The sequence below is a fragment of the Kogia breviceps genome, chromosome 18 (genome assembly GCF_026419965.1).
Source record: "Kogia breviceps isolate mKogBre1 chromosome 18, mKogBre1 haplotype 1, whole genome shotgun sequence".
NCBI classification, from domain to species: domain Eukaryota; kingdom Metazoa; phylum Chordata; class Mammalia; order Artiodactyla; family Physeteridae; genus Kogia; species Kogia breviceps.
In genome coordinates, this window is record NC_081327.1 from 53,634,650 (window position 1) to 53,649,266 (window position 14,617).

The 14,617-nt window shown below is 48.0% G+C and overlaps 1 protein-coding gene and 1 long non-coding RNA gene across 4 annotated transcripts in view; both read left to right on the top strand.

The window, feature by feature from the left end:
- Positions 1–2,310: 2,310 nt before the first annotated feature.
- HSBP1 (heat shock factor binding protein 1) lies at positions 2,311–6,678 on the top strand. The gene is made up of 4 exons (XM_059045532.2): positions 2,311–2,481; positions 3,030–3,096; positions 3,689–3,809; positions 5,152–6,678. Exons 1-3 carry the CDS (start codon positions 2,437–2,439, stop codon positions 3,805–3,807), a joined length of 231 nt encoding a protein of 76 aa, XP_058901515.1. The 5' UTR covers positions 2,311–2,436; the 3' UTR covers positions 3,808–3,809; positions 5,152–6,678.
- Positions 6,679–6,694: 16 nt separating this feature from the next.
- LOC136793130 (uncharacterized) overlaps positions 6,695–14,617 on the top strand; it is a 31,455-nt gene continuing 23,532 nt past the window's right edge. For all 3 annotated transcript variants that reach the window (XR_010838000.1, XR_010838001.1, XR_010838002.1), the window contains exons 1-2: positions 6,695–6,932; positions 8,223–8,324. This is a non-coding gene — a long non-coding RNA (uncharacterized lncRNA). The remainder of the gene's footprint in view (positions 6,933–8,222; positions 8,325–14,617) is intronic.

Here is a 14,617-nt window from a genome sequence, read left to right on the forward strand (position 1 = left end):
TTACGAGCTAAATGATTCTGGAGCTCTATGTAAACACTTTATAAAATACTAAGTAGGATACAAATGTAAAGTGGTATAATGTTACCGACTGTTATGGGTTGAATTGTGCCCCCCCAAAAAGTCACGTTGAAATCTCAACCCCTAGTACCTCAGAATGCAACCTTGTTTAGGAACAGGGTCTTTTTTGCCTATGTAATTAGTTCAAATGATGTCATTCGGGAGTAGGGCGGCCCCTCATCTAATATGACTGGTGTCCGTATGAGAAGAAGAGAGAAAACACACAGAGGGAAGGCCATGTGAAGATGAAGCAGGGGCTGGAGTGATGGGCCTGCAAGCTGAGGAACACAAAGAACTGCCAGCAGCACCAGAAGCTGGGAGAGAAGATGGAACAGATTCTCCCCCCAGAGCCCTCAGAGGGAACCAACCCTGCTGACACCTTGACTTCAGACTTCTGGCCTCCAGAGCTGTGAGACAATACATTTCTGTTGTTTTCAGCCACCCAGTGTGTGGCACTTTGTGACAGCCGCCCTAGGAAACTAACACAGCAACCTTCATTGTCAATATAGAGAGAGGCAAATTCTCAAGACATGGTCCAAGCGAAAATAAATTCATGGTTGCAGAACAAGTGAACAGAACTCTAGGTGATGTTCATAGATCCCTCTAAAGTCAGTGTTTCTCATCTGAGGGTGATCCCCCCACCCCAGGAGACACTCGGCAGTGCCTGGAGATAAATTTGGTTTTCACGACGGGGAAGGGGTGGTGGCCTATGCTACTGGCATCTAATGGGTAGAAATCAGAGAAGCTGCTCGACATCCCACAGTGTCCAGGGCACCTCTCACCCCCACCGCAGCAAAGAATGACCTGACCCAAAATGCCAACAGTGCCAGTGTTGAGTAACCCTGCTCTAAACTCACACAACTCAGAGAATTCTAGTCCTGGGCTCAAGTCCTGTCTCTTACTTCCTAATTTGACCTCCTGATTTAAGAGTCTTAGTCCCTCTTGTGTCTGTTTTCTCAACATTATAAAATGGTGATAACTCTATCACAGGGTTCTTCTGAGAATTAAGTTTAAACACCAGAGAGCGGTTTATTTTAAGTCATCAGTTAAAGTGCTGACTAAATACCAGTTAACAACAACCCAATTATAAAATGTTTTGCCCCTTGGCAAGGGAAGGAACCTGGGGGCTGGGGGGAGGAGGGCAGGGAGGGAGGCAGGTAAGCGAGGAAGGCAGGTAAATGGCTGGTGAAGAGAGTCGAGTCTTGTATCCCTAAGGCCAGCCCCCCAGGTTTGTTACAGATGCCGGTTCTTCCCTTACAGGCTCTCTGCAGCTAAAACCAAGCTGGAACTGATCCCCAAATGCAATCCTTAAATGAGATATGGAATGTGAACGTTGCTGGAACACGCCAGGTCTTCATCCTAGGGCTCTCCTACCCCCTTGCCAACAAGACCCAATCCCAAGACCACCTGCCGGGCTGGAACTCGAGGTCCCAACTCCGCAGTGCCCCCCTCCGGAAATAGCAAATCCAGTCTGCTAACCCTGCACACTGCTCCCTCCTTGACCAAACCAGAAACCTTCCCCACCCAACACCCTGGAACATCACGCTGAATGAAAGAAGCCAGGCTCTAAGGAGGGCGTTCGTATGATTCCACTTGTATGAAGCTGAGCCGCTGGCAAAACGAAATGACTGTGGTAAGAGTCAGGACGGTGGTCGGCCTCGTGGGTGGGTAGGTGGGGGTGATAGGAAAGGGGCGGAGGGGCTTCCAGCGAACTGGTCATGTCTCTTGTCTTGGTGGTCACAAGAGTGTGAGGACTTTGTAAAAAGACATCTAGGATTTTTGCACCATCCAGAACTTATCTTACACTTAAAAGTGAAAATCAACCTGTCCCACAACGCCGGCACCTCCACTGTGTCCAGGGCGCAACCAGTCCGGCAGCTGGGCACTGGGCGAGTGATGGGCGCGCGCCCCTCTCCCCTGGGACGTCGGTTTTCCTTCCAAGGGACCCGACTCCTTCTCCCTTCTCGGGGTTTGCGGGGTTTTGTTGGAGGGCAGGCGGCGACCCAGGTCTGGGCTTGGCACCTCGCGGGCGCCCTGAGAAAGCCAGCGCGGCCTGTAACGACGGTCTGGGAAGAGACTAAGGCCACTTCTCCATTCGTTAGCCCCACGGCAGGTTCGTTTCACCTTTTACCTCCCGGGGCGGGGCCAGGAGGGAGGCGCGGTAGGGGCTGGGCTGGGCTGGGCTTAGTGGAAGGGGCGGAGAAGTGGTGGGCGGGGCCTCGCCTCGAAACGGAAGCGCGAACTACAGTTCCCACAACGCCCCTCCGTCCCGCGGTTGGCCTCTGACGTCGCGAGAAGCAGCCTCTGGGGCGTCTGCGCGGACAAACGGAAGTGTAGGTGACCGTCTCAGACAGCACCGCCAAGCTGGGAACCGGGGAGATGGCAGAGACAGAACCCAAGACCGTGCAGGATCTCACCTCGGTGGTAAGGGACGGCTCTGCGCGGCGCGCCCGAGGCCGCCGCATCCCCGGGGGGCGCCGGCGAAGTCCGCGCACCGAGGCGCCCTCTCCGCGGCCGCGCGGGGCAGGTCTCTGGAAACCAGGTTTCTAGAGGCTTCGCGGCCGCGGCCTGTCCACCTTGACCCCCCGGCCGCTGGCTGTAGGTCCGTGCGTCTGCTGACGTGCACATCCAGACCAGCCCCCCGCCCCCAGCCCCACTCAGTCTCGGTGACCCCGGCTCCCCGCAGCTCCCCTCCTTAACCACTCTGCGCTGCGCGCCCCACCCCAAAACACCCGACGCCTTGGGAATCGCAGCGGGCCCAGACGGGGTGGGGGGGCGTCATCAGCCCCCCGAGTCTAATTTGACAGGTGGGGAAACTGAAACCCGGACAGGGAAATCGAAGGCCACGGAGCTGTGGAGAATTGGGGCCGGAACCCGGAATCCTGGTCTCCCCGTGGCACCAGGGCTCCTATCCTGATCCCGTGAAGGTGTCTCGGGGTGAGCGTGGGCTGTTGTGTTTTGTTGTTTCACAGGTGCAGACACTCCTGCAACAGATGCAAGATAAATTTCAGACCATGTCCGACCAGATCATTGGAAGAAATATCCTTTATTTGTAGTCAGTCTCTGATGGGCCTTTGGATCCCAGTTTCCGGATGGTGGTGGCGATAAGTGGGTCGTTTGCACGTCAACTTCCACTAGTCATTTACCAGATTTTGTTTTTGTTTTTGTTTTTTTACTGAGCTTAGATGCACACTTCCTGAGAAGTACTGTGCAAAGAGCTGGGGATACAGCTGAGCTAGATCCCTGGCTGCGAGGAACTTACAGTCTACCGGTAATGCTGCCTAGTATGACTGACTGTTGACTGTGAGCGAAGCATTTCATGTGTATCGCTCCTGTGATCCTCACCATCACCTGATGAAGAGGTTGTAGCGTTACCTTTGTATAGCAGACGAGGAACCAGGAAGCTTAGAAAAGTAAAAGAACTTGCCCAGGTCCCATCACTAGTAAAGGGGAGGGCTGGGCTTTGATCCTCACCCCAGACTCCTGTGCTCTGAACCAGATTCTAACAATAGCCAGAGGAAATTGGAAAACCACTTTCAAGAAGACACTGTGTTGAAGGTTGTAGTCTGCAGGGCCCTGGAGGAGAGGGGTAAGAAGTGGAAGCTGTTGGTGCCGTCTTTAACTTCCCCACTTGATGACATGAGCAGTCGCATTGATGACCTGGAGAAAAACATCGCAGACCTCATGACACAGGCCGGGGTGGAAGAGCTGGACGGGGAAAACAAGATCCCTGCCACACAGAAGAGTTGAAGGTGAGGGGAGCGAGGGACAGTAGAAGTGTGGTGCATGTCCCTGTGATTTTGATGTAGTCGGACTTTCTCTGGATCTGTCCCCAGCCAGGATCTAGCAAGCATCCGTTGTATTGTTCCCCTTGTGGACTCCAGGCTTTGAATTTTTCATGCCAAACTAATTCCTTATGAAGAATTTATTTTCCCTGTTTTTGTCAATGAGACCTCGATCTCTAGTTAAGACCATTAGTTAATATTAGGTAACCCCTGACTTTATATCATTACGGTGAAAACAAAGAAGTGTCTTTTGTTGGCCTGATAATTCTTAGCACTGGCAGATTTTCCAATGGTTTATTTTGTTTCGTTTTTTAAAGAGAATACGCACATTGCCACCTTCATAAATGCCATAAGTTCTAAGGATTCTCTTGGGAACACCCCCTGCACTAGGTGAATGCCAGGACAATGACTGATTATGATTTAGATGACCTAGGTTGTGGCCACATTAAGCCTTCGCCCTAGAGTTGGTGTGTTTTTCCATTGCATAGTTACAGATATCAGGAGAGACTAATAATCAGAAATAGCCGTTACAGCGAGATAGCTAGACGCACAGACGCCTGCCGTGTTCTCACCCTAGTGGGTTCCTTCGTGACAAGCCTTTTCCCGCGCGTGGTGGTTACTTCACTGCAACCCCAAAGTAGTTTCTGAACTCCCTTTGTTCCCATCCCATTTTTAGCATTTTAATTCCCTATAAAAATAAAGTTCACTGTGAATGTTGAGGTAACTAGAGTACCAAGCAAAATACACGGTAAAAGACACCAAATTCCTTTTTTATTTTGTGAGCGTGTCCTGGCTGGACCAAATGATAAGTAACTATGAAGTACGGGTTGCTTTGAAGCCCAAGGAAGTAAGTAGAGGTTTAGGAGGTAAGAGGCTTAAACTTACTGTTACCTTAACAGCGGATTGGGTCGATGCGCTGTGTTAGCGGATCACGTAGTTGTTTTGTGTGGTTGTCACCTTGATTCCTTACAGACTTGGGCAACGTCCTGCCAGTCTTAGGAGCTTCTCTGGGTCTCGTGTCGTCCGGCGTTCGAAGTCCCCATCAAGTGAAAGAGAGCAGCTAGAAGAAGTGCCCGAGTGACGGGCGAGGAGAGGAGAGGAGAGGAGAGGGGGTGGGGGTGGAGAACAGACTCAGAGCGACCTTTAATAAAGACTTGCATGGTAGTTTTGCTAGGGTATCGTGCAGAGGAAACACATTTAATTCAAATGAGGATTGTGCAGGGATTTTCAGCTGCTAATTCTATGTATTATTTTTATTTGTCCTTTTACAGAATGAGTAGCACGTTGATGGCTCTTGCTTTTTCAACAGGTTGCCCATCTGCACTGGAATCTGGAGCACCCTTTTTACGAGCCAAGAGAAGACAGATGGCTTTTTGCAACTAACTACTATGTGTAGACAGGTTTTATATTATAAAGTGTGCATTCTTCTTACCACATACTATAGAGTTAGTTCATAGAGTGAGTTCCCCCCCCCCACCTCCCGTGTTTCCTGAACGTGGTAAATTCACGTCTTGGACCTTGGTCAGTTGTGCTATTAAACACTAAAACTTTGGCAGTTCCCGCATACAATTGTCAAATTTTTTAGTGTATTTTTGTGAAGTCACTTTTTTTCTATCATTCCCTTTGTAGTAGTTGCTGTTTGATAAAAGTTGCTGTGTAATTTTTTTATTAGACATAGGGTAGATCCTTGGTTATAATAAGATTTTGTGAAGTAAGGCATTTATAGTTAAGGTTCTTTGATTCTCAGAGTGACTGATGAGTGAACACCAAATAGTGTGTTGGTGATACTTTCCAAGTGGTTAAAAACATTTGAAATTGTGTATTCAGAAATACCTGCCACTACTCTTGTCGCCAAAGTTCGGAATGGAACCATGATTTTATGCCTGATTCCTTGAGGTCAGATGCTACAGTAATGAAGAGTGACCACAGCCACTTTAGTGTTAGCATTTTTTTAATATGGACAGTGACAGAGTTGCCTGATGTGACGAGGCTTTCAGCAGTTAAGAGTTTTGCATGAGGTTGAAACCTTCAGTAGGACCCTACCTTGTCCACGTACAGCAGTTACCATAGGAAATCTGGCAGGACTTTACAACTAAGCTACTCCATCTTTTGAGCTACTGGCTGGGAAAAGAAACAGAAAAGGAAAACAGACCATGTTAAGTCCATGCCTACTAAATAACTAGTTGTAGCCTTGAGTTTTTAAGAAGTAGTTTCTTTAAACTGTTTCTTACCTAAATTCGAGCCGAGTAGTGGCTTTATTACTGATAATGGGAGACAGGGAAAATAACTCCTGCGGCTCAGCCTGCAGTGTCAGGAGTGCTGAGCCCCAAGGCAGTGTTGATGGGAAGGACACCCACGCAAACTGCCAGAGCAGGATGATTTTGTATAGCGAATACGGAAGAAGTTGGGGAATGGAACAGTGCTTTGGAGAGGGAAACCCGTAGTCCACACAGTATGATTTTTTTAAAGTTTCCTATGTCACTAGTCTGAATTGTTTGAATTGCAAATATATAATAATATTAAGGAATAATTTGTCCTATTTATAAATTATATGGGGAACACAGAGGAGTCGATTTCTTCTGGGATAAAATGAATTCCCCACCCTTTATCACCGAGCCGCAGAAACTCCCTCGCTGGGCCGGTAGGTCGCGAGGTGTGGCCCTGAAAGCCCAGAGCCAGCTGGACTCAGGGACTGGGTGGAACCGCGTGCAAGATGCTTCCAAGCCGGGGCAAAGGCAAGTGGACCGTCGGGATGTAAGCAGTTGGCTTCCTTAAGTAACAGGAAGGTTTCCCCTGACCAAAAATACCTGCCATGAATAAAGGTGCCTGAAACCCTGCTGTTGACGCTTCCTTTGTGTCAAAAACGATTGGTTTGGTTTTCTGCGTTTTCATACCATTTCAGATGATCGGCTAGAAGCTCTGGAAGGATTCAGTACCCATAGCCAAAGCGGGGACGGGAGGCGCGGGGGAGACTGGTGCCAGAAGGGAAGCCGAGGAGTGCGGAAGCCTCGGGCTGCAGGGCTCACGGCCAGAGCGAAGGAGAGAGACGCCCTCCGGGGTCCCCAGGGAAACCTTCACCAGCAGAGAAGGGTTTGTGCTCACTTGGGGGTAGCATCTTCCCGGCCCTCGGGATTCGCCTGATGAAAATTCGCAATGCAGATTAGCTCAGGAGAGGCTCTGAGCCCCCAGAGCAGAAATGGGATTTAACTCATCTGCCAGTTTCCAAGTTACTTAACCAAGGATTTTTTTTTTTTTAATACTTGGCACTTAATTAACATTTCATAGAACCTGCATGTGGCGTGAAACACACCTGAGGAGATAGCGGTTAAAGAAATCCAATAAATAGCTCCTGGCTCATTTTATAAACACTCGCTTCATGTTCCCCAGCCTCCAAGTAAAGCTTCAGCCTGGGCTGGGGTGCCTCCACATTGTACAAAAGGATGATTTTCCTCACACGGTCCCTGTGAAGTGCAAAGTGCAACACCTGCTAAGTTACGGCCCTGATCACCCACAGTCGGGTGCTCAGGCCACAGCCTCCTGGGCCCGAGGCACAGCTATTTCCCCTCCAGCCGCGCCGACGACCAGGGTTGCAGGCACCCTCCCTGTCCTGGAGCCTCTGCTCCGCGAAGGCTTCTAGCATGGTGAGCATGGCCCCTGTCTAGCTCCAGGCATAACCTTTGGGTGCAGGAAAATCTGTCTGCCTCTCTTGTTCTCCAGCTATTTTTTGTTCATTTACAGGCCCATGAAGTTCCTACTCCTATACACCTAGCATGGAGTTGTTTGCAGCAAGCAAAACAGCCTTAGGTTTGATTAAATGCCCTCTTTTTTCCAAGCCCGGAGGCCCCATCAGCTTTCTCCTTTGGCCTCTAGTTAATCCTGCTTTCATTCAAGCCACAGGATTTTTAAATGTTTTAATATTATTTTATCAATTTATTTTTTCTGCTGTTTCATGTCGGATGTGCCATTGTGTTTGAAACTTATCAGAACAAGCATACAGCACTTCAGGTGATTAAAGGTTCATCTGCCTTTGGGAGTCCTTGGAGCCCTTAACCGCACTTAGAGCATAGTTGCTATGGGGACAGAGTCCAACAGACAACTTACAGTGAACTTTTCAAAATTCTGTTTGTAAACCGACGGTTTCCTGTATGGATAACTATGTTCCCTTTCTTTATTCTGTAGTTTAAATACTTTAATTAGATTAAAATGGAGGAATTTTCACAGTATGTTGTCAGATCTAACCCTGAAATTTAACTGGTGTTAGTAACAGCCACCGGCACCTATGAAAGCGCTTATCATGAACCACCGTGCTGCACAAGCATTTTGTTTACGCTGTTTGGCTTCATCTCTTGACAACCCTGAGTTCAGTTTTTCTCTGATCAGCCCGTTTTAAACAGAAGGAACCCAACGCTGGCCGACAGTTGACTGAGGTCACACAGCTGGAAGCGGGGACCATGGAATCGCCACCCACAGCTGCCCACCCAGGTAAGATTTCCAAGTACTCGTGAGTGGGCTGCCGGGCAATGAACAACCCGGATCTTGAAATTCAGTTTCAAAAGGCTAATTTTGCATTTTCAGTTAAACGTGACCTAAATTATATAGTAAACACGCTTGATGTGAATTTTTATTCAGAATTCAAAGTACTCAGGGCTGCTAGAAATGTGCTGGACCAGCATTTTTAAGTTCTTTGAGAACAGCTATAGAAACAAATCCAGTTCGGTTTCTCACCATGTTTGCCTTGATAAGTCGCAGGGAACACCGGCTGCTGATTTTCAGTTGTTTCCCTGCCAAACACCCACGAGTACAGAGGTCTTAAAAAGGTGCCTTTGCAGCCACACACCTGGAACCTTGTCTCCTGCTAATGATGTTAAGCGTCTGCCTTTAGCTGCGGCCTCTTTAAAACTTTCCCTGAAGGAAAAGGGGGTGGGGGGCAGGAGCAAGGGATGTGAGTCACTGCCTAAAAACAAAAACCAGAGAGACTGACAGACCTCACAGATCACTTTGGAAATAGGAAAGGAGTTTGTTTCTACAAGTCAGGCCGATCTGCTAGGAAAGAATCCGTTCTAGGGCTTGGCCCTCCCACGCTGAGGCTTCCACCAAGAGGGGTGCCTGGAAGCTCCCCGGACACCTGCCGAGGACGAGATCTAGGTCTAATAGGTACAGAACACCTGCGTCCGCAGGACCCTGGTGATGCTGGGGAAATGGAGCGTTCTGTCGCTCCCTCCTTGAGCAAGGCCGAGTGCCTGCACGTGCACGTACATAGGCTACATGCATGTCACAGGGATGCTGCGCTGCTTCGTGGTGATCTTCTTGGCTGTCTGTGTATACTTTCCTACCTTGTGGACATCTTTTGACCAATGATTCATATTCATCACTGGCAAAACGTCTACCTTCCAAAAGGAACAGTATCATTTCCCAATAGTTAAGAATTCAGGATGGAGCAGTTTGGAAGCATTCACCTGCAAAGGGGGCTGTAATGTCTCACAAGGGAGGGCAGCCCCAGGGAGAGTGAATTCCACACCCACGGGGCCATCAAGGACCCAGAATGCCCCAGCGAGGCGCGGCCCACGGAAAGAGAGCGCCTTCCTCCTTCCCTCTCGTCTCCGTCTAAGAGTGAAGAAAATGTTTTCCCCAAGTTATTCCTACTGTGCTGCTCTGGCCTCAACCCCTCAGAGCGCTCGAAGGTCATTGACATCAAAAAGTTTTCTAGCTGGAATCTTTGTCCATCTAATCAGCCCTTAAAAAAACCCCATTCCTAAACCACTGCTGTAGTTCTACTACCTCTTACCTTTTATGGGTCGTTAGAAGTTGCCATCAAAACCCAGTATTTCCAGAAAGAAATTTTAAATATTAAGTATCTTAAAACTACAGGCCTGTTATGTGGAAGAAAACCCAGTTAATTTTAATGGGCTACGGATAATCATCAGGAAAGTCATTTCTGGAAATTTAAAGAATATGGTGGTTTCTTTTAATGATACATTCTCCCGGAAATAGACCGCTTGACTGATTCAGCTCCAAAATCCTACTGAGGCAAAGGATGGGCCCAAATTCTTCGTGGAACAGAAGCCCAGGACTGGCCTGGTACACGGATTGCAAAGCAGGAAAAGCTGCAAAACAATGTCCTGCAAAGAAAATCAGACTCCCCCCGATAGGCAGACAGCTCTGATGGGTTCCCCTCAATCAGAACCTATGTTCCTTTGGGGCCCATAATTAAGAAACTTAGAAAGAAAGACTCTTCTGAAACCAGCTGGGGAAGCATGCTGTCTTGCCAGCAGAATTTCAGAAAGGTTGGTGATTACCATGGGTCAGCCTTGGGGTCCATGAGCCCTCATCACGGTTGATTGTAGGAAACATATAGTTTGCCAGCCTCGTCAAAAGGAAATGCAGTAAGATTCAGTGGGTCAGTCTCACTTTCTCGAGCGCAGACAAGGCTTCACAATGATCTGTGACTCAACTCTGTTCTCCCCGGAAGGAGAAGCAGAGTCGGTACGACCCCTCTGGCACAGCTGGGCCAGTGTTTCTGGAATCACTGACTGAGAACATTTTCCTCACCTTGAACTGCCAGAAGTTTCTTGGGTTTATTCAAGCTAATCTGTATTCCAGAACAATTCCGGACGAGATTTGTTAGTAATACTTCAACAAGGGGCTGTTTGGCAAGTTCTGAACTTAAAGGATCTCTTTTTGTATCATACTAAGTAATCTAGTAAACTGAGCAAGAATTCTTTGAAATGAAAGCAGACCCTGAGGCTGGGGCCCAGCAGCCTGAGTTTTAACACGACCTCCAGGAGATTCTGATTCTTCCCCAAGTGTGAGAACGAGGGCCCTAGGGTTGCCAGTTTGGGTTGTGTGATAGCTTGGGGGCGTCAGACCAGTCTAAAGACAAGAAATCCCTGGGGGATTAACATGCAGGTCCCCGGGCTCCTCTTTTGTAGATTCTGATCCAGTATATATGGGACAGGGGCTGGGGATCCGTGTCTTTAATCAATTCTCCAGTCATTTTTTTAAATATTCCTTCCTACACAGGAAGACACTGCATGGAGAAATGGGGTGGCAGGGAAAAGCGTCTCACGCTGAATCACTGGGGCCTGGGCGAATCCTAAGGTAATTGAAAAGGAATTGATTCTTAATTACCCAGCACATGGGAGCACAGGGATAGAGCAGGACCTTTTGGCCCTGTGAAATGAGGAGCTCGCCCTCCAGCCCAAGGAGCTGAGCATGCAGAGCCCTCGCTCCACGAGGACTGGAGTCACTTTAAACCAGTTTGCTTCTTATTCAGATGCACTTCAATGAAAAATCATTCCAACTCTTTAGCCACAAAGGGATAGCCCATCGTTTAAAGCTTCCTGAGTGTGTCATTTGCTTAAAAAGCTTTTAAAGAGTATGGTAAATATTTTACCAGAAGGGTAAGTTATTCAAAAAGGAGATTATTTATTAAAAACTAGTAATTTATTAGTTCATGTATCTGTTTTCATGAAAATGCATTCTTTTCATCCGGGCATACTTTTCTGTGCCCACGGCAGATTAACCTGTGACTTGACAATTCTGTTAATACATAAATATATTGAAATATAATTTAACTTGTGAAAGTAACAAGGTTTTACTAATAAGAACACATATCTGTAAAGTTACATTTTAAAAGAACTCTTGGAGGGTTTTAAGCATAGTTTCCAGAACTTAAAAAGAAGTCACGTGTTTGCCATTTTGGAAGAAAGCAAGTTTCTCACTTATCTTTTGAGTCATCCGTCGTAAAGGAAATAACTAATGCACGACTTTTTTTCTTCTTATTGGTAAGAAGGAAAGCATTTAATGCTTAGGCCCAAAGCCAAGGTATTGAGTTCAAGTATTTACGGTCAGATATTTTATTTCGATAGTAAAAAAATAAATTAGAATAGTTTCTGTTGCAAGCAATGACTAAAAATGGCTTTAACGGTAAGGATATTTAATGACCTCATAAAAAAGTCCAGAGGTAGGCAGTTCTGGAGATGTTTCATTTATCGGTTCCACACGGTCCCGACTCCAGGACGGCTGCTCTGTACTTCCCTCGACTTGCCCCTGCATCCTGACACACTGCCTCCCCGCATCACATCTAGGGACCAGCCAAACACCCCTCCCAAAACCCTTTCTTCCTGTCCGCCTCTGCTGTGGGTTGAGTTGTGTCCCCCCAGAAGGTATGTTGAAATCCTATCCTGGGACTTCTGAATGTGACCTTTTTGGCAAACAGAGTCTTTACAAATGTAATCAAGTTAAGATGAGGTCATGCTGGATTACCATGGGCCCTCATCCAATGACTGGGGTCCTTTTAAGAAGAGAAGAGACACAGAGGGACACAGAGACAGTGCCCTGTGATAACAGAGGCCAAGACTGGAGGGATGTGTCCGCAAGCTAAGGAGTGCTGACAACGCCAGTAGCTGGAAGAAACGCGGGGAACGGATTCTCCCTCACAGCCTCTAAACAGGAACCCACCCCAGGACACCTTGATTTTGGACTTCCGTCTCACCTTGATCTCTGTTTGGGATCTGCCCTTTGTCCCAGAAACTCAGAAGCCTCCCTTCTTTCCCAGACCTCACTAACTCATTCAGACTATCTCTGGGTGCCTGGCTTAGCATTTTACAGCCGGCTTTTTAAAAGAAATCGTAACTGGTATATCAAGGGTGAATATGCTTTCTAGAGATTTTTTTTTTTTTCTCCTAAGCAAGAAAATTGGGAACTCAGTTAGGTCTAAAATCCATCTGAGGCTTCTGACAACTTGTTCGTGGACGTAACTGCTCTGGCGCCGGCGACTTTAGTATCAAAGAGACGCTTAAGAAGAACGGAGCGCGCTGCAACAGGAAGAAGGAGATAAAAAATGGGAATTGAGTCCACTCTACCAAGCATTTTATTATGAAGATTTTCAAACATATGGCGGAGCTGAAAGAATTTCCCCAGTGAGTACCGGTATCCACACCAGCTTGGTTAACACGCGATGGCACTTGCTTTACGGTGGCTCTATTCTCTTTCCACCCCTCTCCGCATCTGAGAATGAATGTTTTAATTAGATGATTACCAGATTGCTCTGGGAGCTCTTTGTAGGGAAGGTACAGAGCAGACTCTGGGCACTTACTCCCCAAGTTCATCAGCCCAGGATAGAAGCCCTTCATACCCGGCCCCCCACCCCTGCGATACTGTGATTTATAGTAAGAAATATGTATTTGGTCGTTGTCCCGTTTCTGGCTCAGATCCTAAAACCCTTGGAATGTCCTAAGTGATAAGAGCTATAGAGGTGTCTTGATATCCAGAACAAACCACACCTGAGTTTATGTTAATGAGGTGATTTTTGGAAACCACCTAAGGATGGGGGCTGGTTGCCAGGGGAAACAACCCTGTGATTGGAGCTTTGGAGCTCTCAGTCCCACCCCCAAGACTTCCAGTTGGCCAGAGGGGCTGGAGGTTGAATCTATGGCCAGTGGCCAGTGATTTAATCAGTCATGCCCTGGGGATGAAGCCTCCGGTAAAAACCGAAAACGGGGCTCAGAAAGCATCGAGGTTGGTGAAGCAGAGGGGAGAAAGGTGCACCTGGAGAGGGCATGGAGGCTCCACGCCCCTTTCGCACACCTCACCCTCTTCTGTCTGGATATTATCTATTAAGTAAAATACCTTTCTGAGTTCTCTGAGCCGCTCTAGCAGATGAATCAAACCCGAGTAGAGGGTCATGGGAACTGCTGGTTATAGCCGTTAGGTCACAGCACAGGTAACCAGCTGGAGTGCGACGGGAGCCTGAAGTGGAGAGCGGTCTTGTAGGACTGACCCCTTAACCTGTGGAGTTTGACGCTGCCTCTGAGTAGATGGTATCAGAGTTGACTTGAGTTACAGGACACCCAGCTGCTGTGGGGGGTGTTGCTTGGTGTGGAAAAACCCACATGTGGGAGTTGGAATCTGAATCTTACCCCTCCCCCCGCTGCACCTCAACCAACACATCTCTCTGTTCATTGCCCCTGAAATATGTCCCCAACCCAACCCGCATCTCTGCCTGGTAACCTCCTATTCAACGTTTAAGACCCAATTCAACTGTTCCCTTTCAGAAAAACAAATAGCCTCCGTTCTCTCAAAGACAGGTAGCCTTCTTCTCCTGTGATCCCCAAAGTATTTTAAACGTGCCTTTAACACTTGTCCCATTGTCCTCAAACTCCTTGCCGTGTGTCTCTCCTCCCCCACTGTCTGAGGGACCCTGGGGGCCTCTGGGGACTTCGCCGTGTTATCTTGAAGTTCCCTTTGGTGCCTGGCACGTGGCAGGTATGCAGGTGTTAGGCAAATGGTCTAGCAAGAGAGCTAGCTGGAACTCTCTAAAATAAACTAAGTAGCCCCACTTGTAAGTATGCAAACCTACTTAGAAGTGTCATGTCAGAATGTAAGTCCAAGCTGCCTTGTCCCCCCGTCATCACTCCCATTAAGTGGACCAGCCTGAAAGCTCACACACACGTTAGCCCTGTTCTTCTGCGTAAAGGATAATCCGCCACAACTAGAAACATGAAACAGCATAATGTCTGAGCAGGTGTTTCCTAAAGAGTGTATAAAAATAGCTGCTGCTCAAAACCAAACAAACAAAAAGTTCAGTGGTTAAGCTGGGGAAACACCCAACTAAGCAAAGTGCACAGCTTTCCTGTCTACAGTATTTCTCAGAACTTTCAGTGCAACGTGAATTTCAAGCGGCTGCGGAGGCGGGTTTCCAGCACAGAGCCCTTTTGCAAAGTATGGGAAGGCCAGCTGCAGCGACACGCCGTGGAAGACCCCGTGCTCTCTCA

What these genes read in the sequence shown, in the direction of transcription:
- HSBP1 (XM_059045532.2), top strand. Translation starts at nt 2,437, where the DNA reads ATGGCAGAGACAGAACCCAAGACCGTGCAGGATCTCACCTCGGTG. An exon ending in TGCAGGATCTCACCTCGGTG is followed by an intron (nt 2,482 to 3,029) that starts GTAAGGGACGGC and finishes GTTGTTTCACAG; the next exon opens with GTGCAGACACTCCTGCAACA. An exon ending in CGACCAGATCATTGGAAGAA is followed by an intron (nt 3,097 to 3,688) that starts ATATCCTTTATT and finishes TAACTTCCCCAC; the next exon opens with TTGATGACATGAGCAGTCGC.